The 26,329-nt window shown below is 35.3% G+C and overlaps 1 protein-coding gene across 1 annotated transcript in view; it reads right to left on the reverse strand.

Annotated features, from left to right (window-relative positions):
* Window positions 1-26,329, reverse strand: part of DPYD (dihydropyrimidine dehydrogenase) — a 4,342,678-nt gene that overhangs the window by 1,950,559 nt on the left and 2,365,790 nt on the right. The window contains exon 13 of the mRNA XM_044085707.1: window positions 12,294-12,509. Coding sequence (XP_043941642.1) covers window positions 12,294-12,509 — 216 coding nt within the window. The remainder of the gene's footprint in view (window positions 1-12,293; window positions 12,510-26,329) is intronic.

The following is a 26,329-nucleotide window of genomic DNA, read 5'->3' on the forward strand; positions in this document are numbered from 1 at the left end:
CAAGAGTGGCTAAAGGCCACTTACACTTCCTATAAAGTCTTTGGAAGGGTAGTTTAATTTTAGCAGAGCATTTTAACTGTGTATCTAGTATAAAAGATAGAAGTGTACAGAAGAAATCTAAAATTCTAGAAACAGCTAAAGCACTAAGATGGATTAGTAAAAACGTAGTTGATGTATTAGTAAAAGCAGAAGATAAGTCATTGTTCTTCGCTCATTATTCTTATGTGCATGTGATGCAAACTACAAATGCTAGGACCAATACCTTTTCAGATTTACTTAAAGTACATTTTTCCTTTATCTGATCATAATTCAATAAGTATTAATATATTAATGGATATAAGGACAGTTCAGATTTATAGAATCCCAGAATATATGATTAAATTAAAATAATTTAAGAGTTACCTTAAGGAACAAATCCAGAATTTTAAATTTGAATGATAATACGTTAATAAAATCATACTATGAGACTCTTTAAAAATGTATATTAAAGATAGAATAGGAAAATGGGTTAGCAATAAAATTAAAGAGTAGGATAAAGAGTTGTTAGAAATGCATAAAGTGAGATTTGAGCAACAAAGTAATTAGATAATACTGAAGTCATTAAAATAATGAAAAAATCTAACAGTTTTAATGCATAAAGTGGCAATTGCTTTAGAAAAAGTAAAATTGTACACTTATGTGGTTACTTCAAAAAGTCTGTATAGATTAGCTAAAAGTAAGATGTTAAGCAGAAATGCTAAATCAATAGTATCAGAAATCCTCACACTAATAACCTTACTTCATACATGTGTGCTTAGTTTGTTTAAAAATTTTCATGAGGATCTTAAGAAAGACAAACATAATTCTGATAATTATAAAATTGTCAAGTACTTAAAGAAAAATTATATTAATAAACTTAATGACCAACAAATATCTCTGCTGAATAAGCCTGTTACCCAAAAAGAAGTTAAAGAAGCTTTGAAAAAAAAAACAGAAAAAATGTAAAGCTCCAGGATTAGATGGTTTAAGTATGGAATTATATAGCATGCTTCCATTATATATTTCAGAAGTATTGAGTGACATTTTCAGCATCATTTAGAGTGACAAAATAATTATTCCTTCATGGGAAGGTCAATAATTTAGTCTCCTCATATAGACCTATTTCATTATTAAATGTGGACTATAAAATAATTACTTCTATCTTTGCTGCAAAATTGAGATATAGTAGATAAATTGATAAAGATCAAATATGATTTATAGTCAATAGATTAACATACAATGTAAAAAGGGTAGTAGTTCTTTTGATTTAGCAAAAGTAATGAACAAGAAATTGACCCTAATTAGCTTTGATATTGAGATTTTGATTCTGTAGATTAACTACTTGTTTAAAACTTTAGGAGCATTTGCATTTCCTTAACAATTTACTGAAATATTTAAAAACCTATATAGAGACTCCAAAGCATATGTTAAATTTGTATCTTACATTTCTCAAGGATTCACTTTAAATAAAGGCACAAAGCAAGGGTGTCCCATTGTCCCCTCTACTATTTGCATTAGTTATCAAACCCTTAGCTAACAGTATAAGAAACAATGAAAAAGTGTGGATTGTCAGTTAACAAGGGGTGTCAATCTAAAATACATTTTTGCAGATGATATTCTGACTACAGGAGATTTTAATTATTCAATCAAAGAAATAGATAGGGAAATTTAAAAGTTTCAAGACGCGCCACTGCTGAAATTTAATAATGATAAAAATGAAGCTTTAGTGTTAAATCAATTACTAGATAGTAAGTATAAATATAATTGGGAAAGAAAAAAATCTAAAATATTTAGGAATTAAAAACTATGAAGATATTAGAGTGAGATTTATTTATTTATTTGACATTTGGTGACTGGGAAAATTCATTTTCAGTGGAGGCTCAGGGAGAAAAGCTCCAAAAACAGAAATAAATGGTTATAACATTGTGGTAGCTAGTATATACACCACTTAAAGAGAAGCTAAAGAATAGTTACAATGAAAACAATACTGAAAGTTACATAAGTTGCAAACAGTTGCAAAGGTTAATTACAATGAAAAGAATACAGAACGTTGCATAAGTTACAAACAGTTGCAAAGGTAAGTCAGGTATTTTATCATCATCTATACAGAAGAAAAAAACATCAATTACAGAAGGTATATATGTATAGGTATATATGTATATATATATACATATATATATATCATTTTTTGTCAAGCATTTAGGCAATCATAGGGTTATTCTATAGTTATTATTATTAGTATAATAATTTTGAAAAAAATATTGTAGCAGTATTACTTCTTATTAAAAATGTAATGAATGTTTTTTTCCACTTCTGAGGATAGGTTGACACTGACTGAAATGTTTATATTATCCAAAGTTATATTACATTCAATCGCTTTAATGTCTGCCAAAAAACTTTTAAAGAAAACAGAAAAAAATGTTAACGTCATTCATATGATGTCCTAAAAATCTGATAACTGTATATAGAAATCACATAAGATTATGGGACTATGGTGATATTAGCTCCCAGATGTAGAATGTTATTCTATTGCAGCACATTTTAACTGTATTGTGCACCAGCTAGACTCAACTTACAATAGTCACTGGGAAACCATTAATGACCAGATTAAACTAAATTCTTCCAAGTTTATCAAGTATGATTAAATTAGAAATATGTAGCAATCTTTTAATCTGATTAATAAAATTTACCATAGAAGGAAAATAATTTCAAGCTTTAGACTTTGCATATATGAAATCAATTCTTAAAATGGTTAAGAAATGTGTTTTTAAAATGCCATTAATATTAAAATGGATTTTTTTTTTGCTTTCAAATTGCACATACCTCTAGATTTAAAGAAACCCAAAACAATGTTAAAATGAATTTACTAAAAAGGAATGGGTTAGTATTATAGTCTGGTTGCTTTCAAAAGGAAAAATTAAGTCACCAGAATATTTAATGAAAGATTATAAGCTGAATGAATCTGTTAACCAGTTAATATTATCCATTAGTAAAAAATTAAATGAATTTATAGATAAGTGAAAAGGAACAGAACACTATTCTCCGATTATATGAATATATGAATGCTATCATTAAAGGTAAATTAACTTATATAATTTGGACAAGCTTCCTTTGTAGGTCAGTTATAAATAATAATGATAATAAGTTTGATGCAAAATTCTGGAACTTTTTAGATAGTAGTGAATTCAGCACTCAATAGTACTAATGAATGTTCCACTTCCTCTAGCTGTAAAAACCAAACTACAAAAATATGTTGGAGTCTTTTGGAGGTTGATAGAAATGTTATTACAAAAAATTGGAACTCAAACCCGGTTCCTATATTCAAAGAATTTTTTAAATTAAATAGCAATACTATGTAAAATTTAAAAAGAATGAGCGGAATAAGATCTAAAATCATACTAAAACTTTTAGTGGTTGGGATTGCCTTGAAATGTTAATGAAATGCCAAGACTCTTAATGTGTTAATCGCATAAGATTACCTTGATGATCCAATGCATTCCTAACACTGTTTAACAATATATGATGTTGAATTCCTTCCTGTATATATATATAACCAAGGACATTACCTCAATAAGAGTAACACTGCAGGAGTTTAACATTAAAAAAAAAAAGACTAATATCTTCAGCATGAAGTAGATGTCATATCCCAAGTAAACAAATGGGGGTAGGTAAAGGATTGTATGATATTAACATACATAAACACTAATTATGTTGGAGTTAACTCCAAAATGGGCAATGTTGACCCAAATTACTTGAATAGTAAGCACGTGCCTGAATTATTCCTGCCAGTGGTAGGTATTCAGTATACCATAACTGCTATGCTTGAGTTTTCTGTTTTTGCTCTTAATTGTGTGAGTAATGAATGGGCAGAAATTCACACATTTCAGTACCTAGCCAACACAATAAATAAGGCAGATTGATAGTGTGATTGAAGCATAAATCAAGTAATGTATATGTTCTGATTAAGTTTATTTCATAAATCTAATAATATTAAGAAAATCAAAATATCTCCTTTTTTTGGTTTTTGAAGATAAAATACTGCTTCCATTCAGTAAACTGGTATGTAAAGTATACAGATGTAATGCATAACTTATATGGGAGTTATGAAGAATTAAACTACAAGGTAAGTTGATCAATGTTGACTCTACTTCAAAAGTTCCCAGCATGATGTAGTAAGAAACATAAGGCAACCAGCAAGCATGACATTGACTAAGCCATAAACAGACATATATATGGAAGTATTAATGCCAAAATCAACTTGGACCTACAGTCAAAGATCTTGAATTTAATGTAACTGTTTTAAAACAAAGCACCAGTTCCCATAAATAATCACAATAAAATGGAATACAATGCATATAAAATTAACTGGAACTGCCAAATGAATGTATAAAATCTTGAAAACAAAAATAAAGCAACACGTTATACTTCTTCTTGATGTCATCTTTTCTAAACCACACCTGCATAAAATATTCTGCTAAAAGCTAATCTCACATTTTGGATATAAAAATGAGTGATCCAATAGAAAACAAGAAAGTTGTGAGAAAAGAGAGTTATACAATACTGGCATGAACTGAAAAAGCAGCTGTAATAAGTTTTAAAACTGACCAGGATATCTGGTCTAATTTTTGAATGCAGTAGAAGTGAATAATGGAACATAATTTAATTGCATTTAAAAAGTCCAACCAGATACCGGTCAAGAATTTAATTCTTTCTAATACATTTTTATATTAAACTGCTAGTTTCCTTTGCATATTACTCTATATATTAAGCCTATATTTAATATGATTATGCACTGATTTACTAAAGTATGACAGCTGAATCAGCATTACATATGAAAATAAATGTCTACTTACTTCCGCACTTTTGATTCACTAAATCTAGAATGCTATTGTTTCAGTTATCATACAAGTGTGCCACTTATGTGATAACTAAAACAGTACATATTTCACTGCCTAAAGTACTAATCTCATCACATTTATGCTGTCATCCAACTGAAATTAATCAAGTAACTGTGTTTTACTACACAGTATATCTCCAAAATGTTGGCCTTAATCTCTAATATCCTATGCCAGAAAACGTCTGCAGAAAATAATTATGTAGAGTATACTTGCAACTGAAATATAACTTAGGGGAGTGAGACTATTATTACCTGTCACTTATCATTGTTGTTATTCTGTGCCAGGACTTTTAGATTGGATACTCAACTTAGCTCACTTGCAAAATGTGCAAAACAATGCATCAATAGGTTTTCTGATAAAAAATAATAACGTGGTATGACATATTTCTTTGATTATGTTTATTTATTACAATGAGTGTGCGATCTGCAGCTTTTTACAACCAACTGCTTCTCACAGTTGTATCGATATGATAGCTATCTCACACACCAAAACAGTAGGATATTTAGCAGTTGTGAATCTCACAATGTTTTTAGGAAACTCCTGTTTGGAAATGGACTACTACTACTGCTATTACTACTACTATTATTGCTATTACTACTACTATTATTGCTACTACTGCTACTACTCCTATTACTGATACTACTACTACTATTATTGCTACTACTCCTATTACTGATACTACTACTACTGCTGCTATTACTACTACTATTATTGCTACTACTCCTATTACTGATACTACTACTACTGCTGCTATTACTACTACTATTATTGCTACTATTGTTACTACTCCTATTACTACTACTACTACTGCTATTACTACTACTATTATTGCTATTACTACTACTATTATTGCTACTACTGCTACTACTCCTATTACTGATACTACTACTACTATTATTGCTACTACTCCTATTACTGATACTACTACTACTGCTGCTATTACTACTACTATTATTGCTACTATTGCTACTACTCCTATTACTGCTACTACTGCTATTACTGCTAGTACTATTAAACACACACACACACACACACACATGCAGTCTGTGCATATGTGAGTGTAAGTGTGTGTGTGTTTAATAGTACTGCTAGTACTATTAAACACACACACACTTACACTCACATATGCAGAGACTGCAATGGTAAAATGCTCTGCTCTGATTAGTCCTCTCTAACTTTCGGTTACTCGAGGTAATGAAGATTTATTCAGATCTACAAAAATTCAATTTAAATGGATCTACTTCAGCTAGAAGAAACACAAAAAGATGTGAGACATATGTCTTGACCCCATAAAAACATATATACTCAAAAAGTAAGACTGAATCTCATGCAATAATCTAGCGAGGTTTTCTATGTTAAGGATCTGACATTTGAATGTAAAAGTAATTTGGACACATCTTGCATCAGTAGTGAACATATTGTTCCTCTGTTTGTGCCACCTGTGTTCTACTAGGAAGTAGTTGTACTTTGTTCACTATAATGCTTGCACCTTGCAGTCAAAACATTGTTGCATCCCTACCCCAACCTGTTATAAACATAGTTGTAGCTCTACCCCTACATTTTTCTTTGAACATTGTTGTTTGTTCACCCCTGCTTGTTATAGCTCCATGTTTTTTAAAGGACCAACTTGCTTCCAGGGTATCACAGACGGCCCTAGCAACTAATTATTCAATCCCTGTCTGATTTTTTCCTTGATAGTAATGGGTGCCGATAGTCTGGGCATTAATGAAAGTGTTTGTGGTACTTACATACCTTTAATGCTGGTAATAATGAAGTGTGTTCCAAATTGGTGCATAATGAATTGACAACATGTAGTGTTTAGTACCAATAATCAGCTACATTTCAAAGCAAGTTGTCTCATGCTGAAAGTCTGCTTATTTAATAGTGTGACAGATATTTAGGTTATACTACTAATTAATGAATTGCATTCTCTATTCCCTGTGATAAAAAGGATGTAATGTTACATGAAGAAACAGTAACAACACACCAAATATATATCTTCAATGACAGTCAATTCTAAATGCTAAATTTTTGCAGATTAACTTTATAAAGCAGAAGGTAAAGAAAACTAGACTCATGAAGATATTACTTCCATAAGAGGTGTGCAGACTTGTCTCAATTTACATATTGTAGCAAAGACACTGCTGTGCATAAAAGATCACTTGTTCATATGCTGTATATAGTGCAAATATACACATTCAAAAGCAGCACTATGAATACTACTAAAATTATATTTGGAAGTGTACATGTGATCCTCGAGCCAGAAGTAAAGTGTGCATGTGATCCTGCAGGCCAAGGTGAGGTTTGCATGTCATCCTGTAGGCAGGAGGGATTTGTACATGCAATGCTACAGCCAGAAGTAAAGTGTACATGTGATCTTTCAGGCAGATGTGAAGTGTACATGCAATCCTTCAGGAAGAACTAAATTATATATGTAATCCTCCAACTAGAAGTGAAGTGTACATATGATTCCCAAGGCAGATGTGAAGTGTAGATGTGATCCTCCAGCTGCAATATACTTTGCACTGCCCCATACAGTAAAGAAGTGTGGTACTGAGAACTGTATTACACCTTTTAATGATTCCTGAAGCTGTTCTGTGGTGTATGTTCTGTTACTGAACAAGAATAAAGCTTAACAGTGCTGAAAATCTACCTAATAAATGTATTTGGCAACAGTAGTTCAGGAAAAAAGTCAGATTTGTTTTTTTCACTTGATTTCAGACTGTAATCACAGTTTACCATGTGCTACATTTATAAGTGCTTCCTAAACTTACAGCCAAGGGAAACCATACAGACATTTAGCCACATTATTCAATACTGGTAAGAAACTAACACTGCCCCCCATTAATTAGACTTTTTCCACATATCCCTGTTGAATGTTTGGGATCACCCATCCAGTCATCTAGACTTGTTTTAAAGGTTGCTAGGGAAGTCCTCTGCTTGACATTTTAAAAGCAGCCTATTCTACAAATGGGGGATATTTTTGGTTAAAGTATCTTTCATACCAACTGGTGTTACTGATGTGGTAGTAGAGGTTTAGGCCTCTACAACAGGTATTTACTTTATGACTGGTTATCTTTAATGAAGAAGTTTAAACAGAGCTGTGTTGTCCACAGCATGGAAGGATCACCCATCAAGAGTCTATATGGCACAAATTAGAAGGTCCCCTACTCCACCGTACTAATACACGATAACCCTAGCCATATCCTGTAAACCCAGACCTAAACCTTTCCTTAGAAAAATCCTAATTGTAAATTTACCACTCTTCAGACAAATTATTTCTGAAGGTAGTGGTACGGTTAATGGATCACAAGTAGAAGCTATTTGTTTTTTCCTGTTATGTTTTGGTCTTGTAGGTGTTCATTAATTTCATTTTTTTATGTACTGAGTTGAACATGTTTGGTATGATCATTCATCAGTTGCCATAGATCCATATCCATAAATGGGTTACATTCTAGCTGTTGAAAGACAACTTGCCAAATTGGAAAAAAAGATGGTATAGCTGATCAGAAATTAGATGATTGAAAATATCAGCCTTTTTTCTGTTTGATATCACAGTACAGATGAGATCAGGGATTTTGCTCTTTCACCACTATAGTGTGATCTTGTAATTAGTATATACAATTAGCAGGGAGTATGAGGGGCACACGGGGCTTGCCCCTGCAAAAACAATGTTTTTTTTCTCTTTTTTTTTTCAATAAGGTGATATAGGATCAGTTGTGGTCGCTCAGTTGCCTTTTGATGTTTTCAGTTAACTGACAACCCCCCCGCACACACGCACACACAAATGGGTGTGGGTTTGTATTTTATTTATAGTTTTATTTATTTAATCAGGTTATCCCAGAATCAGTGAATAATTGGGACTTGCTCAAAGTTGCACAATTGGCAAATTATGATACAATTCAGCACTGCAGGATAACTGTTTCAGTAACTTATAGACAGTCCTCAACATTAAGCTGCCAGACTCATACAAACATACTAACATCAAATAAGAAAACAAAATACATTTTTGAAGTAATAAAAAAAAATAGAAAAGGTTTATAACAGTGGAAATCAAACATGCTTTACTTAGAGTTCTTTGGTGGTGGACTATAGCCACTTGTGTTTAGTATGTTTTATGATGTTAACTGAACAATACCAGCTATCTTCATTTACTTCAATTTTAATAGCACTCATGATTAAAAGTGTATGTTAACATGTAGACATTTCACATATATATCTGCATGCTGCAGCAAAATGTAGATGCCAAAATAATTACTTTGGTTAGGCCTTTGAGTCATAGGTTCATAGATTAGTACTAAGCTAACTGCCCTTGTTTTAAGCCTAGCCAATTATCCCTTGTAAGACTCAAACCCTGCACCTTGTGTTTATAAGGCAAACACCTTAACCATTAGGCCACCTTTTTGATAAGCTTGATTTGTGAATTTAAATAAGTTCTTATTTGATTTACACAATGAAGTAACATTCTTAAATCAATAAATATAGTATTATGTGAATATCGTTGTCCCATATTGTTTATTGCAAGGCATAAACTATTATGGAATATTTTTGACTCTTCTCTATACTGTGTGATATCACATACACATACACACACATACACACACACACACACACACACACACACACACACACACACACACACACACACACACACACACACACACACACACACACACACACAGTGTCATTTTCAATGTCATATGGATCCTCATTCGACAATCACAGTGGAAACAACCTGGTAATTATCACTCTTTTACAGAGAGATATTCATTACTTATACCTCATCAGAAGTAAGACAGAAAAGGTAGCAGACAATGGAAATGGGAATTCTCTGAAAAAATATGCAAATGTGTTTCGTATAAGGTAGTATTTACAAGTTCAGTACTGCAGAAAGTTTTTGCAACAGTGGATAGTTTTATATGGCAAACAACGACATGCAGAAATAACACAAAATTATATAATACATTGTTTTCTGCAGTTCATTACTCTATTTTTAATATATGACTTGAGTTACAATAATGAAAATCCAAAAAAAGGCCAACACTCCAAATCAGCTCTCCAGCATAAAAGAGTTTATTTCAACTCTAAATTAAACATACAGTTGCACAAAACACCCATAGGGTGAAAGTTTAAGTATACCAGTTTCGGCAATCAGCTTTCATCAGTACAATAAAGAATATACAATTACATCCTGTATATATACATATCTCATCAAACAAATCCTATTGGCCATTATAGTTGCTCATTAAGGCCAGGAGAAAATAAAGACCCAAATTTTATAATCCACATCCATTCTTTATAATTGAACATAAAATGCCATCCCTCCTTCTCCATAGTTTGATCCCATACTTTATCAATAATAAATGAAAATTTAGCAGTGGTATGTTTCAAACTGTGTTTATACAGAGCATTAGTACATTCAGTACATCTGAAAGCTAAAGTGAAGTCTACATAATCAATAAAACTAAATATTTCCTTTTAAAATCTGTGGTAGGAATGCAACTGCTCTCTGACAGTAATTAGTGCAAGTACAGGTAACAAAGTAAATCTTTTCACCACTGTTGTATGACCATGGAGTTAGTGTATTAGGGTGGGGTACCACTTACTCAGTGGTGGAATTCTTTTTTTCCTGACCTGTAAAAATGCTACTTTCAGTTCATTGAAAGTGGTTTTCAATGTAACTGCTCGGAGCCATACTAATACAATTTGCCACAATGAAATGCAGAAAGTCATAATAAAGCTACTCTGGCATACAAAGAAAACATTTATTACTGGTTTATAAGTAGAATACTAAAGATTATGTATAACAGACAAAATGTCAACAATCTGCTGTCTGAATCAAATACTGAGACTTTGTTAATATTTTATAAATCATGTACATCAAAGGTAATGATAAAAAAACAATCCAAGATTCATTTTAAGTATTAAAGTGACTATATAAAAACGAGAGGTCATTAAGGTTCAGTGAATTCTGTCTGTTAGCAGATTACCATTTTATCCAATTAAATGTAGATTAGCATTTCAAATTAATGATACTGATTCCAATGCTCAGGCAAAGCAGTGACAGATTTTCCTTCTTATAAAAGAAATTAAACAACTTATTGCTCAAGCATTAAACAGCCAAAGACCCACCCCTCAACGTTTATGATTCAGGCAGAATACTTTTGATTTTGCCTTTCTAGATTAACAGATTTTCTTTATCAAGTTAGATGCATGTAATGGTACAAACATTTTTAAATAAACAAATATAGCCAGTGCAATGATTTCTTACTTCTAATTGCTAGTAATCGAATATCTAAATACAGTGCTAAATTTCAAAAAATAAAATTTTTATTCAGATATTTTATTTTGATTGCTTAAAGCAGAGATCTCAAACTCAAATGACCACTGGTGCTGTATGAGGAATAGCAAATGCAGACAAGATTCATAATATCCAGGACTAAAAGAAATGCAGGCAGTGTAGGTAGAAATATAGTGTATTCATTTCTCTCATCAGTAATTTATGCTGGTTTGAATGCTGCTTGATCATCCCATCTGGCTTTTAGTAGAGAATGCTAGGCTGTAGCAAGTAATATGCAAGTCTAATGGCAAATTATGAAGCAAATAGCAAGAATAAACTGTATTCCGTAATACATGATTCATACTGCAGTCTCACTAGATGCTACTCCTACCAGATTCCTGTCACTACGTGTTACTGTTACCATACTCCAAAGTGATATTCACAGAAATCTGTTTGGAAGGCATAGAAGTTACTTCCCAGTAAGGTGGGCTAACTCACTACACTATAAATTAAAATCCAGAGTTAATTTACTTATTGTGCATCTCACAAAGCACTAGCAGATACAAGCAGTCCAAGAGCGTGAGCGTATTAGATAAGAGCACTGTTTTGGCTGGGGTATGGTTTGCAACATCGAGTAACACAGTCAAACTTTTCTTTTTTACTAACAACAACTGATTATTTTACAATTTCTGTCTCTATTTATGACTTTTCTATTATACACATTCATAACAGGATTTTAAAGAATAAAATCGTCAGCTTAGTAGAAGTTCTGCTATATACAAGTCAAGTATGCCGCTAAACAGAAACAGTATTCTATTCTGCTTTGAGTGTCTGTTTTCAAGTTTGTTAAACGATGCCTCAGAAGTAAAGCTTTCTCATAATACTGTGTCACAAAGGCACAATACATTAAAAAGAGTAGTGAGATTTATTATAAAGCAGCAAGCACCTTAATTAATCAAAATATGCTAGCCTGTGTATGGCTAAATGCAAAACCAGGATATTAAACTACAAAGACCAGTAGTAATACCCGCTGAAAGAATTTGGATGCAATTATGAAGAAACTAGCAAAGTGGTTTAATAAACACACATTTCCTTACCTTATCAAGAGAAAATGTTTTAGTAACAGCGAATCCCCACCCTTGCTCAAAAGCTCTCCTTATCATTGCAGAATCAGTTGTTGGTGGAGCGCTTGCAAGGCCAAAAGGATTTGGGAACCGGAGTCCAGCTACTTCTATACTGATGTCCACTAAATCAATTGGTGTATACATGCAGGGGAGTTTAGGCTGAGAAGGTATCCAGGCATCATGCAAGGACTAAAGGTAACAAAGAAAGAAAGAAAAGCTACATCAAAATGAGAACGCCAAATATTTCTTACTTTAGTTTTTCAAAAACACGTGTTACTTTGTAGTTGCTTATACTCTCACAGCCCTTTAAAATACTAATATTAATAACCTAAAACAAATTCAATCAAACGTACAAAAGATTGAATCAGTCCGGGATTCAGTTATATTTTCCTACTTGACTGCCTTTTCAGAACAAGATTTGTTTAAATAAATGTAAGCTTGGATAAGCAAAATGAATCAGTAAAATAAAAATAAAACAACAAAGGCTCTTCAGAGTTGGGGAAAACATATTTTCAAACTGTCATATTTCATCTTTCCAAGGCTTTCTCAAAAACATTCAAACTATGTTTTGAATACAATGTTGTCATGTCAAAGAAATACACAAACAGAATGGCTGATATTAGACTACAGTTCAGCTTATGAAAATATGTATTTGTCCTTCCACCATTCTTTACAAGGGACCTTTGCTGTGCATGAAGCTGACAGAATGCTTATATCTACAAGCCATTGGCTGTGATGATTTGATGTTTCTATGTATATGAAATATTTAATTATTATTCAATTATTTACAATATATTTAAAAGTCTTTTTTGCGTACTGAAAGCTGGGTATTCATTTGGTCCAACATTCTGCCACCATGCTGAATAACATGGGTATATTAATGCTCACAGTCACATCAGTCACACAGCTTCAGTCATAGATATGCAACACATGTTTCAGATACAAACAGTTTTTGTTGTTTCCTAACTCAAATATTTGAATGTGTGCTGGTTATGAGAAAAAAGGAATAAGAATGAAACTGCACCAGTGTATACATATTATGAATTTTACAAATATTCCTGTTAAGTTAGTGGCATCTTCTGTGTGTGCTCCTCTGTACCCTACCCCATCCACCGGTTATTTTTTTTTTCATAGAATTATGCTAGTTATAGGAAGTTTTCTGTATGAGTACTGTGCAATTAATGTTAAAATGAATAAATGTAAGAGCTGTAGGTGTGCAGAGCACATAAATATAAGGTATCACTTCTTTTTGCCCAAATACAAGTAAGGTGTATAGTGGTTATGACATACCTCTTTCCAAACAGTCTGCAATAACAAACTACTTAGTGGTTTGTTTCTTCTGAACCACAGGGGAGGTTCTGTGTCACAAATTGGATCTTATCAGAAAAAGACCATTTCAGACATATTAGTCTGATAATATTTTAAGAAAAAAATATGGAAAGAGCCATAAAGGACCAACCTACTTTTGTTATACATAGAATGGTATTGGTTTACCAGTATCGTGCCTTCTGAATTTTGTTGCCCTTCAGGGAAGAGGTAATAATGCCATTTTATGTAGAACTACTTGTGCACACTGTCATCTTGTTCTTGCTAAACCATTTTGGTTAGTCTCTGTTTTCAGATTTCCTGATATTGGAGATTCCAACCCAGTCTTTGTGATTGGCCCTCCTAGGTCTGAGTGTGATTCTAGTAGTGCACTTTGAATATTCTGGAATCCAAGATTGGGTCCCAGTGTTGGTTGGTTTTAGTACTCATTAAAAGCCAATTTATTGACAATGCATTTAATTAGATTTTTGTGCTTTATTGCCAACTTTATGACTTTTTTTAGTTCTTTGTTCACTGTTTTAATTTATACATATGCCTTATATTTCCTTCTATTTTTGTCATCCAGTTTTACTGTTTTGTTTATACCTGATTAACGTTTATATCTTACTTTGCACAGTGCTTGTGTTCAAGTATAAAATTATTTGACATTATTCAACATAAGGAAATCATTTAAAAATTAAAATCATGAAATGTCAATCCATTTGTAATTAAACTAGTAAAATACCAGTTAAGGAACAGGACAAAAGTCAGCCCCCCCCCCCCCACACACACACAGATACACACAGCCATCCACTGGTGCTTCCATCATTTGGTATGCTAACCTCTCCTGTTCTCTGGATGAGTGAAACTGACAGAGTTGGTGCTGACGAGTAGCGTAAGGCATCCCTGGACTACATCTCATATACTGCTGTAGGGTATTTTTTTCTTCTGTTATAACCTACTGCTCAGTCTCCTCCCCTCTCCATTCACTGGTAATGTTTAAGATATGGGTATGCAATGGGAAACTACTCGTATATCGTCCCACCTCTGCACCCACTCAGCTAAAGCCCACCCCTTCCCCTCTTTGGACCACATGTCTATGTCTGGACTCCACCATAGACTGTACCAGCGAAACGCTCAGGGGACTGACACCCACCCTCACTGTGGGATGATCACACACATCTTTCGGTGCAAGAGAGTCAGTGTCTCAAGCTGCTAATCAAACCCAAACATGCTAGTCCTGGTAAAGGTGGGAGGGCACCTCTTTGTTCCACTGTCGGTAACCAGTGGTGACAGAACTGTGCACAGAGTTCACTTCTTTTTGAACTACTCTTCTCAGATCTATAAGTGGTAAATTGGATACAGATAATGAAATATGATGAAAATTACAAACTGGGTAACAATTAATGCACATTTTTCCAAGAATGTCTAGAAAAATATAAACTTGGTGAAGTAATGACGCCATCTTTTTTAATATTAGTAAACAGAGCATCATGAGACTTGGCAAAGGGGCATAAATTATGATTAGAGAAGAAATGGTCAGATCATGTAAAAGATGCCATCATTATCTGTGGGCAATTATGCACAATGAAACAAACAAAACTTTGACAACTGTGTATCTACCAGAGCCAGAAAAGTATATTATTTTGCCATGCTAATTCTGAACAATGACCTATGAATAATCACTTCTCATTTAACTGACATGATCAATCAACACCAAAATGTTTAAAACTTCTTACACATTTCAAATCTTTGGAAGTTATATTTCAAAACTGCAACATTTCCAAGAATATAAACCACCTTTTTTTTCCTTGGGGACAATCCCCTACATCTCTGAACAATGTATATATTAACTTTGAGATTGCACAAACTCATAGAAAATGCAGAAAGTAAGACAAAAACAAAGCTTGCCTTATTGTTCTTTTCTGAGTTGTACACCAACTGAACCAAACTGGCAACCTTCTAGTTATGACAAGCTGAACGCTGACTAATTGTAGCTCAACAAATAATAAAGATACCTACTCTAAACTGCGTGTCTAGTCAGTTCTGGCAGAGATTAATGTACCACTTAATATCTGATTGGCCTGACCCTTTACTGAGTATAGTGCTGATACATGTACAGTGACTTTTTGTTGGAAAAGTCAAAGAGTTTGAATGCATTAACTACTTGGGAAGGTGTTAGGAAAATTCATAATAGCAATGTGCATGCTTAGTACATTAAAGGCTTAAAAGGGTTAATACATTTATTCTGTTCATACTGCATGAATCTGCACAGCTATTAGAAACTTAATAAAAGACACTTTATTCTGCTTATGCAATGAAAATATGTGCAGCTACCAGAAACTTAATAAGAGACATTCTATTTCTGCTTATGCCATGAGAAAATGTGCAGCTGCTAAAAGTCTTGATAAAGAAAACAATAGATGTTTGAAAGCTTAAACCATACTCAGCACTACTTGTACCAAAGCTAGAAAAGTACCTTGAATCTAGACAAAATGTATCGCATGTATTAGAACTGTACAAGAGAAGAATTGAAGAGACAAGGTTGGCTAAAATAAGCCCAAGGCCAGGTTGTTTTTCTCAACTGTTTTTGCAAGACAGCAATAATCTGACCATGTCAGCAATAAGCCTGGTAACATTTTCTGTGTAACATACTGAAAGCTGTGTCCAACTACGTCAGCAGTAGATTAGTAACATTTTCTATGTGACATAAAGAGAACTGTATAAGAATAACAAACTGACCACCAGAAAGTCAGACAAACCTTGTACCTACATGCTTTGTCTCCTTGCTGCAAGTAATAAAGGGTGCCTTGCTTGAAGCCAACATGTATTGATCTTTGAAGTTTTTCCTTTTACAGATTGGTCCTTTGGACCGGAACCCTCTCTTTGCCTCGGATCAGACGGCCAGGTGGCTGAAACCGTACGGGGAAGAAACCAAATCGGTTCTTCTTATATGGAAAGTCCTCCGACTGAATTGTCGTCAAAAGAGGCCAGCCACTTTCTGATCTGTGACTGAAGGATGTGTCTCCGCGAATCGGTGATCAATCACATGGGCTCAGGTAAGGTGAATCTACTTTTTTCTGTTTTCTGTTTCAGATCAGGGACTAGATATGTATTGTTTTTTTTTTCAGATTGTATTTTTCTTACAGTCAGGGATAAAAAAAAGAGTACTGTCTTGTCATAGATCAGGAGAAACAAAATAAGCAGGCAGTCATTCTGAAGAGACTATAACAAAATCCGTGGTACACGTTAAAATTAAGAGAAGTTATGTAACAATCAAAGGTAAAATAAAATGGGTAATAATTGCACAAAAACACCTCAGAACCCGCCGTTAACAGAAGACACAAAATATATGCAGTCGCAACGTGCCGATAATATTAGATATTTTACAAAATGAGTCAATAAATATAATTTTGATGGAAAATTTGAAAAATCCTCGCTTATCAAACTTATCAAACAACTCAAAAACTATTCCAAGGGTCAGGTAAAAAAAGCAACGGCGGTTAGGAATTCCTCAAGCACACAGGTGGCTGGAGGAAGTAAATCGTAGGGACCAAAGGAACAAAGATTCAAAAGCAATGTTTTTAGATAAGGAGGATAATAACTTAGTAATAGCATCAGTACCTCCGCCTCCTTTACCAGAATATAAAAGCGAGTGAACAGGTTAGTCCACCCCCACTATATCCTGTGGTCACTGAAGATAGAGATATTATAAAACTAAAACTAACTAAAATCAGAGATCCCCCATCGGGACCAGGTCCTGAACAAAGGCAAGTAATTCAGAAAAAGGTATTGAGTTATAGCAAATAGTTAAAAATTCACGATCTATAGGAGAAGAAGAAGAAGAAATATGCCCGCTTATAGAAGTACCTAATCCTCAGGCAGGTCAGGACAATCAGGACCCAACTATCTTAGTATATAGACCTTGGACTCCAGAAAATATCCGGAAAGCCACTGAGGTAATTCCCCATCCGAAGATTAATTTTAGAAAATTCTCAAAAGACTTACAAGGAATGAGGTTAAGTTATAACTTAAACGGAAAAGAAGTAGAAAAAGTAGACAAATTGTAGGGCCAGATTAGTACATGATTTGTGGCAATTGGAGCCCTCATGATGCTGCACAAAGACCCCTCCCACATAGCAGCGCAGAATTAGACACAAGAGTAAAAGATCTTACAGACCGCATCTCTGAAAAATGGAAACCTAGGGCAGACTGGACTTGCATTAATCAATGCATCCAACAAGAAGGTGAAACAATTGACCGGTACTATGCCAGATTGTTAGAATGTTTTAATAACCACTGGAATGCAGGTTCCTGAAGATCAAACGCAAGATTCCCCATATGAACAGCAGTTAAAAAATGCATTTTTAAAAGGCAGTAGTGCGCCTATAAGCAGTTTTATTACAAAACACATGGTAGACCATCGTACCAGCAGGTTACAATCATTACTTGAATATGCTAGACATGCCAAAAAGCATCTTAATAGTAAAAAGAAAAAAAAAGCTCAAGTATTTTCTGTAGAAGACAGAGCAAAAGTTTATGTAGTGCAGTCTGGGAAAAAGTGCAAGAAAAACGCACAGGGAAACAAGCAGTCTGATCAGCGATCAGAGGACTTTGAAGGGCGTAAGAAAAGGGAAGAATGTTTTAAATGTGATAAAAAGGGACATTTGGCAAGGGATTGCAGGAAAAATAAGGCAACAACGAAAGACAAGGAGGATAAGGACTGACTATATGATAGTCAAGAATCACTAAAAGGGGCTAGCAAAGAAAGGACAAATGAAAATGTGAAAGAGGGAGTAGAGAAAGTGCAGGAAGTTAGTAACAATGAAGAAAACGAGATATTAGACCTAGCTTTGTTGAGCCTGGAGCTCTATTTAGCAGACACAAAACCAGAAGTTAGACTCTTGGTAAAAGGAAGGGAGGTCAAATTTTTGTGTGATTCAGGGGCATCACGGACCCTGATACACCCCTTCAAACTACCAGAAAACATAGAGTCACCTGATTACATACTGGTCAAAGCAGCTAATGGACAACTGTATCGGGAGCCTCTCTCCCATAACATTGCAATAACTGATCCAGTTTCAGGATTAACACAGAAAAGCAAAATTGTAGTTTCTGCAAAATGCCCAGTAAATCTCTTGGGCAGAGACCTCATGCAGATATTTGGTATAGCAGTAGTCCCAACCATGCAGGGTATGGAAGCACAGCGACAAAATAATACCTTTGTGGTGCAATCGGAGGGTGAAATGTTTTACTGGTACAGCCAAGACTTGGTTACTACTGGTCCAGGGACCGTGACCGAGGAACTAATGAGCATAGCCATCAGTTAGTTTCCCTCCTTTGACATTGACAAGCAACACCTGTTGCACTGTACCCTGTATTTTTGTAACACACCAGGACCTAATAAGGAATATGAGAAAAAATTATTTAAGAATCATACAAATAGATTGATGCTGCGTAACCTGTACTAGGACACAAAAGGGAACAGTGTAGCCAGCTGTTCACTGCCCCAGGAGTTTTTTGCAATTTATAGATCTAATCTATTACCACATGTTAGTTTAACTAAAAACAAAAATATAAAATGGGCAGACCTAGAAGGAAAAAGCCACGAGATGGGAAAAACAGACAGAACTAGAACTGTCAGGACAGGGAATACGAGTGCAAAAATTAAACTGAATAACTCAGACCAACCCAGCTGTGCACTTGCAATCTAGCAAAGGCAGCTGATGGACACTCCTATTAAAGGAGGAAAAAAATGCCTTGCAAGGTATACCAGAGACACTCTGGTCAACAGGGAAATGTAGGACTCATTCGTACAGCGGGGCCAGTCACTATCACGCCAAAGTCAGCATTCAGACCACAAAAAAGACAGTATCCCTTAAGAAAAGATGCAGAGGCTGGGATAAAGCCTATTATAGCATCCTTACTTAAAGGAGGCATACTAATAGAATCTCCCAATTCACCATGTAACACACCCTTATTTCCAGTTAAAAAAGCCAATGGAGAATGGCGTATGGTCCAGGATTTGTAAGCTGTAAATGACGCGGTAATACCAAGGGCACCCATAGTGTCAGATCCACACACCCTGTTAAATGACTTAAAACCTCGACAAAAGTATTTTTCTGTGGTAGACATTAGCAACGCATTCTTTTCGATACCGATACACCTTGATAGCCAGTATTGGTTTGCATTTACATTTCAGGGAAATATATATATATATATATATATATATATATACACGCCTACCACAGGGATATTGTGAAAGTCCAATGATATTCTCACAAGAAATGGCAAGCAACTTGGCGGGATTCAACCCACCAAGAGGTAGCCAGGTTTTACTTTATGTTGATGACATTCTGCTGGCGGCCCCCACCCAGCAGGATTGTAAGGAAGATACCATAGCACTTCTATGATTTTTAGCTGCTGAGGGACATAAGATAAACAAAGACAAACTGCAGCTCTGGAAAAAACAGGTTAAATACCTAGGATATGTAATATCCAAGGAAGGTAGAACGTTAGATGAGGACAGAAAAGTAGCAATTTTACAAGCACCAAAACCCACTACCAAGAAGGAAATTATGTCCTTCCTGGGTACAACTAATTTTTGCCGAAGCTGGATTCCAAACTATGCTTTGGAATCTGCACCCTTGACTGACCTTATATATAAGATGCCTATGGCAGCGCAGGATTTGTTACAATGGACACCAGAGGCAGAGTCTGCCTTTTGTAAACTAAAGCAGTTAATAGCGTCTTCACTAGTTCTGGGATTGCCAAACTATCATAAACGTTTTTTCCAGACTGTAGATTGCAAGCAGGGTTACATGACATCAGTATTAACACAACATCATGGGGATAAGCAATGCCCCATCGCTTACTATTCATCACAACTGGACCCAGTGGCACAATCCTTACCCCACTGTGTACAAGAAGTAGTAGCAGCTGCAATGGCAGTGCAGGCTTCAGCCTCAGTAGCCTTGTTTCACCCTCTCACTTTGAGAGTTCCCCATGCAGTCGCGATCATTTTACTGCAAGAAAAAGTGGCATATCTCTCCCCTGCTAGGCATCTTTCCTGCATGACTATATTGTTGAGCCAACCTCATATGACAATTGAACGATGTACAACTTTAAACCCTTCTACGCTGCTCCAAACCCCTGCAGATGGCACACCCCACTGCTGCCTGCAGGTAATTGAGCAAAAGACCCTACCTAGAAAAGATCTCATGGACGTCCCCTTGGACAATGCCAAGGTGACATATTACGTGGATGGCTCGTGCAAAAGGGGTCCTGCAGGAAAAAACCTAATAGGATATGCAGTAGTCTCTGATACTGAGATTGTAAAAGCAAAATCTTTACCACACTATTAATCTGCACAGGCAGCAGAATTGATTGCCCTGACATGGGCATATACCCTAGCAAAGGGTAAATGTGTAAACATTTTTACTGACAGCCAGTACGCTTTTTCCACTGTACATGTGTTTGCACAACAGTGGAAAAACTGGGGAATGATAACATCTACTGACAAACCTATAAATCATGCACAGTTTATTTTAGATCTTTTAGAATCTATTCGGTTACCTCAGAAAGTGGCCATTTGCAAATGTACAGCTCACACCAAGCAACAGGATAGGATTTCAAAAGGTAATGCGAGAGCTGATACAGCTGCAAAACAAGCAGCCACAGAAGTATTTCTTTTAAATAAGGAATTACAACCATCTGAAACCTTAGATCTAGACATGTTAAAAACAATGCAACACACACTACGCAAGCTGAAAAACAGCGATGGATAAAATGAGGAGCGATCCTCGAAAAGGGGCTGTACATCTCTAAAGAAAAAAAAATGATACTACCCTCTAATTTGTTTCACTATGCAGCATTGTTGAGCCATGGGCAATGCCATGTCTCAACAGGGGGGATGGTACAGCTCGTGAACCAAGTGTTCCCAGCGTACGGATTTACAAACTACTCTAAAAAATTTTGTTTGATGTGTCAGATTTGTAACAAACATCATGCACAGGGGGCGATAAAGCCCAAGCAAGAGAGTTTCCCCACACCACCATATCCGTTTCACACTATCTGTATGGATTTCATAGAATTGAACAAATGTGAAAATAAAAAGTATTGTCTTGTCATTATAGATATGGTTTCCAGGTTGGTCGAAGCTTTTCCAACCAAAAATCTGGATGCAGCTACAGTGGCAAAAGTACTTGTCAAGGAAATTATTCCTAGGTTTGGCATTCCGGAAAGAATCTACAGTGACGATGGTACACATTTTGTAAATCAAACCATACAGCAGTTAAGTAAGCATTTTGGTATTTCTTTAAAAAATCATTGTGCATACCATCTACAGTCTGCAGGGCTGGTTGAAAGGCATAATGGTATATTAAAAAGCAAATTGAGAAAATTAATAACTGAAACAGGAAAAACTTGGTTGTACTGTTTACCCCTGGCACTGCTGAGCATGAGAACTGTCCCTACAGCAAAAGGATCGACTCCTTTTGAAAAACTGTTTGGAAGAGCTTATTATACACCCCAGTGGAAACTTCTCATGTCATCAGACCAGGAAGCCAATTTTACACTAGCTGAATATATGAAAAAGTTGTTGAGTTCTAAACATCTGTTGCAGTCAAATTCTGTTTCAGATAAAAAACAAATTGAAACATCGAAGTGGCAGTGACGCCAGGAGACTGGGTATGGATTAAAATCGTGAAGCGAAAGAACTGGGCATCGCCAAGGTGGGAAGGTCCCTACCAGGTGCTTCTTTTGACACCTACTGCAGTCAAAATAGCAGAACGAGCTTCGTGGATACACCTGACGCACTGCAAGCTAGTAAAGAACTTTGAATTGGACAAAGATCTTACCTCTCCATCGGGACCCTAAGCACAAAGTCTGGCTACAAAGGGGGGTCAGATCAATAGGACTGATCCGTCTCAAACCCAGTGAAGAAACCATCGGTGCTGAAGGTCCTATTAGGGCAGAGAGTAAGATCACGTGCCCAAAATAAGATGACGGAATCCAGTAAGATCCAAATACACCTACTTGGAAGAACCGGAGAAAACGGAAATGCAGAATAACCGTTTCCACAAAAATATTACATGACCATCCTGTTGACTGTACTGGTGACAATAATCTTTTTATTGTGGCCATTTCTTTTCTCAGCCACACAAGTAGAACTAAATAAGCGTGCAGAGTGGCACCCAAACTTTAATACTTACCAAGCAATTAAATATGTGTATGCTAAAACATTCAATGTTTCGAATTGCTGGATTTGCACAGCTTTACCAACAGCATATGGGGGGCTACTGTTAACTGCAGTTCCCCTCGAGGCTAACAAGACCTGGGAAAACTTAATTCATGATACATCAGATGCCACATCAAAAGATAAGGTAGCATTGCACTTGTCTATTCGACAGAAAGGAACTGTGTGTTTTTATAAAAATGATACAGTCAAGGTGGGTTGGAGCTATTGCAATGTAACTGTTGCCTATAGATGCTACACTAAATCCGATAACATCAGATTCTATTGCAACACGAGCTATGATTCATTTGTTAAACTGATGCATAGGACAATTGAAAAAGTAAAACTTAATGCTGATCTCTACAAACAACTGTCTATAATCGACACAAAAATGTTTCATGCAGAGCAAGGGTATAGTAAAGTTACTACTAAAGTGGAAAATTGTTACTTTATATGCGAAAAAAAAAGCATATAAATGGCTACCCGAGAAATGGTCCAGCAATTGTTTTTTGGGATACCTGGTTCCAACCATACGACACACGACAGTTTTACCTCAAGGGAAGATTCAGAATGTCTGAGAAATCAAAAAGCCTGTCAATCCAGTGGGACAAATCAATGCACCCTGGAAATACCATCATGACTTAGGCCCTGGAAATAACAAAGGACTATCACACATGGATCTGAGTGATACTGTCATATCGTGGGCAGGCGTATTACCAGCATATGGAGCAACTAAATCAATCTGGGAACTGAGAAAATTGTCTAAGCTTCTCGAAATAATAAATAATGCAACCTTTTCTGCCCTAGAATTGGTAACCGATAAACTGACTGCCATGAGAACAGTGGTACTTCAAAATCGCATGGCTCTTGACTTCACCCTAGCGGCGAGAGGAGGTACATGCGCTTTAATCCAGGAGGAGTGCTGTTCGTATATTCCTGACCATGAACACGAGATAGACAACCATCTTGAGGTAATCCAGCAGGTGTCGGCCATGACCAAACCAGGACCAAATCCATTGACGGACTTTTTCCAAAAATTGTTTGGGGGGGTGGGGCAGTATCCTAATGAACATTCTGATTGCCATCTGTGTAGGGATAGCTCTACTGATGGTGTGTGTGTGCTGCTGCATCCCCTGCATAAAAGGACTAATCAAAAATTTTGTAGACATTTCAGTTTCGGAAACCTTATACCAAGATGCCGAACTCGAAGAGTTACTGAAAAACTGAAAATGCTTTCATGGGTTTAAACTAAATGACTCTCTTAACTGCAAATCCTGAGTAGGAAGAGGTTAAGGGAAGAAAAAACTGTTTATGCTTGTTTTGAAAGTAGAACAAAAGTATTAAAAAGGGGGGAAATGTTAGGAAAATGCATAATAGCAATGTGCATGCTTAGTACATTAAAGGCTTAAAAGGGTTAATACATTTATTCTGTTCATATGGCATGAATCTGCGCAGCTATTAGAAATTTAATAAAAGACACTTTATTCTGCTTATGCAATGAAAATATGTGCAGCTACCGGAAACTTAATAAGAGACATTCTATTTCTACTTATGCCATGAGAAAATGTGCAGCTGCAAAAAGTCTTGATAAAGAAAGCAACAGATGTTTGAAAGCTTAAACCATAGTCAGCACTACTTGTACCAAAGCTAGAAATGTACCTTGAATCTAAACAAAATGTATCGCATGTATTAGAACTGTACAATAGAAGAACTGAAGAGACAAGGTGGGCTAAAATAAGCCCAAGGCCAGGTTGTTTTTCTCAAATGTTTTTGCAAGACAGCAATAAACTGACCATGTCAGCAATAAGCCTGGTAACATTTTCTGTGTAACATACAGAAATCTGTGTCCAACTACGTCAGCAGTAGATTAGTAACATTGTCTATGTGACATAAAGAGAACTGTGTAAGAATAACATACTGACCACCAGAAAGTCAGACAAACCTTGTACCTACATGCTTTGTCTCCTTGCTGCAAGTAATAAAGGGTGCCTTGCTCGAACCTAACGTGTATTGATCTTTGAAGTTTTTCCTTTTACAGAAGGTTTCAGGAACTATAATTATGTTGTCTTTCTTCCAGATTAGTTATGGTATCCCCCTTTCAAAATCCTGAGCATATCTAAACAATCCTGACTTGGTTTGTGATTTACTAATTTTTACCGTTAAAAAGAAGTGCAACTTTTGTCTGACTTGCAAAACGTGTATGGTCAGAACAACTTTACTATACTTAATTTATTATTTAGTTGTATATTTTTTGTCATAAATGTTGATTTAAGTTCTCTTTTAATTCTGTGGTTACTGTTTTTGATAATTTTTTTCTTTTACAACATTTTATTTGTTTGAAGCTGAATATGGATTCCTTAAATGAGTATGCAATTAACGATTTGCTAATGCACAAATATCTTGTACAGTGTAATAAATACTATGCATATTTAAAGGTAACAGCTGATAACACTGGTGATCTGTGCTCATGTCAAAAGTTGGATGATTTGCTTACCATTGTTAGAAGCAAATCTAGACTTAATGATGATTGCACTTATGCAACTGGCATGGCTTGGAGAGCAGTCGTTACATATATTAATGACTGGAGTTGTGAGATAAATAATGTTAGGCAAAAAATAAATAGAACACATTTAGGAAATTATGCAGCTATTGTCTATAAAGACCATTCAACCCCTATGAAACAAGATGATGCCCCTGACAACTCTAGAATTCTGGATGCAAGTATTCAACAATCTGAGGATCTAGATTGTTTAGAAGGAAAGAAAAAAAGAAAGGAAATAAGAAGTTCACAACAACTATCAAGGAAGAAAAAGAAACTAATTGTAAAGTAAAGAGAATGCATACTAAAAAGGACACTGCTTTATGTAGCACAAATATTATAGGGAATTATATCATTGTTATATAACACACAGATTGAAATCACTGTTCAATCAGAAAACCTTCAGTCTACAGAAAAAGGCATCATTTTTCCAAAAGAGAAGGTAGAAAACAGAGGCAAGGGGCAGGTGAAAAGGAAGAAATCAACACTGAATGTGGAAGGATTGAGGAACATTACTGTAAGAAAAAAGAAGAGAAAGACAGATGTTGACCACATGGCTCAAGCTGTGGATTTACAATACCAGCTGGATGAGAATTTAATACTCAATGAAAACAGTGGGATTAATAAGACCAATGGTGATGAAGATCTATCCTTTGTCACAATTGATAGCATGGATATTATTGTATTACAAGCTGAAGATTCTTCAGAGCTTGCCAGCAAAGATATTCTTGTAATTGGAGACTCAAATTTTAGAGGAACTGATACTTATATTTGGAGAGAAGATAATGAACACTGAATACTGCTATGCTTACCAGGAGCAAAAATAGAAGATGCGAGATAAGCCTTGGAATGCCTTAATGTAAGGAAGTACGGATCTGTTTTTATTCATGTCAGTAAAGATGATCTCATCTGCAAGGATTCTCTGACTGT

The sequence above is a fragment of the Protopterus annectens genome, chromosome 10.part0 (genome assembly GCF_019279795.1).
Source record: "Protopterus annectens isolate FY-2018-M chromosome 10.part0, PAN1.0, whole genome shotgun sequence".
NCBI classification, from domain to species: Eukaryota; Metazoa; Chordata; order Ceratodontiformes; family Protopteridae; genus Protopterus; species Protopterus annectens.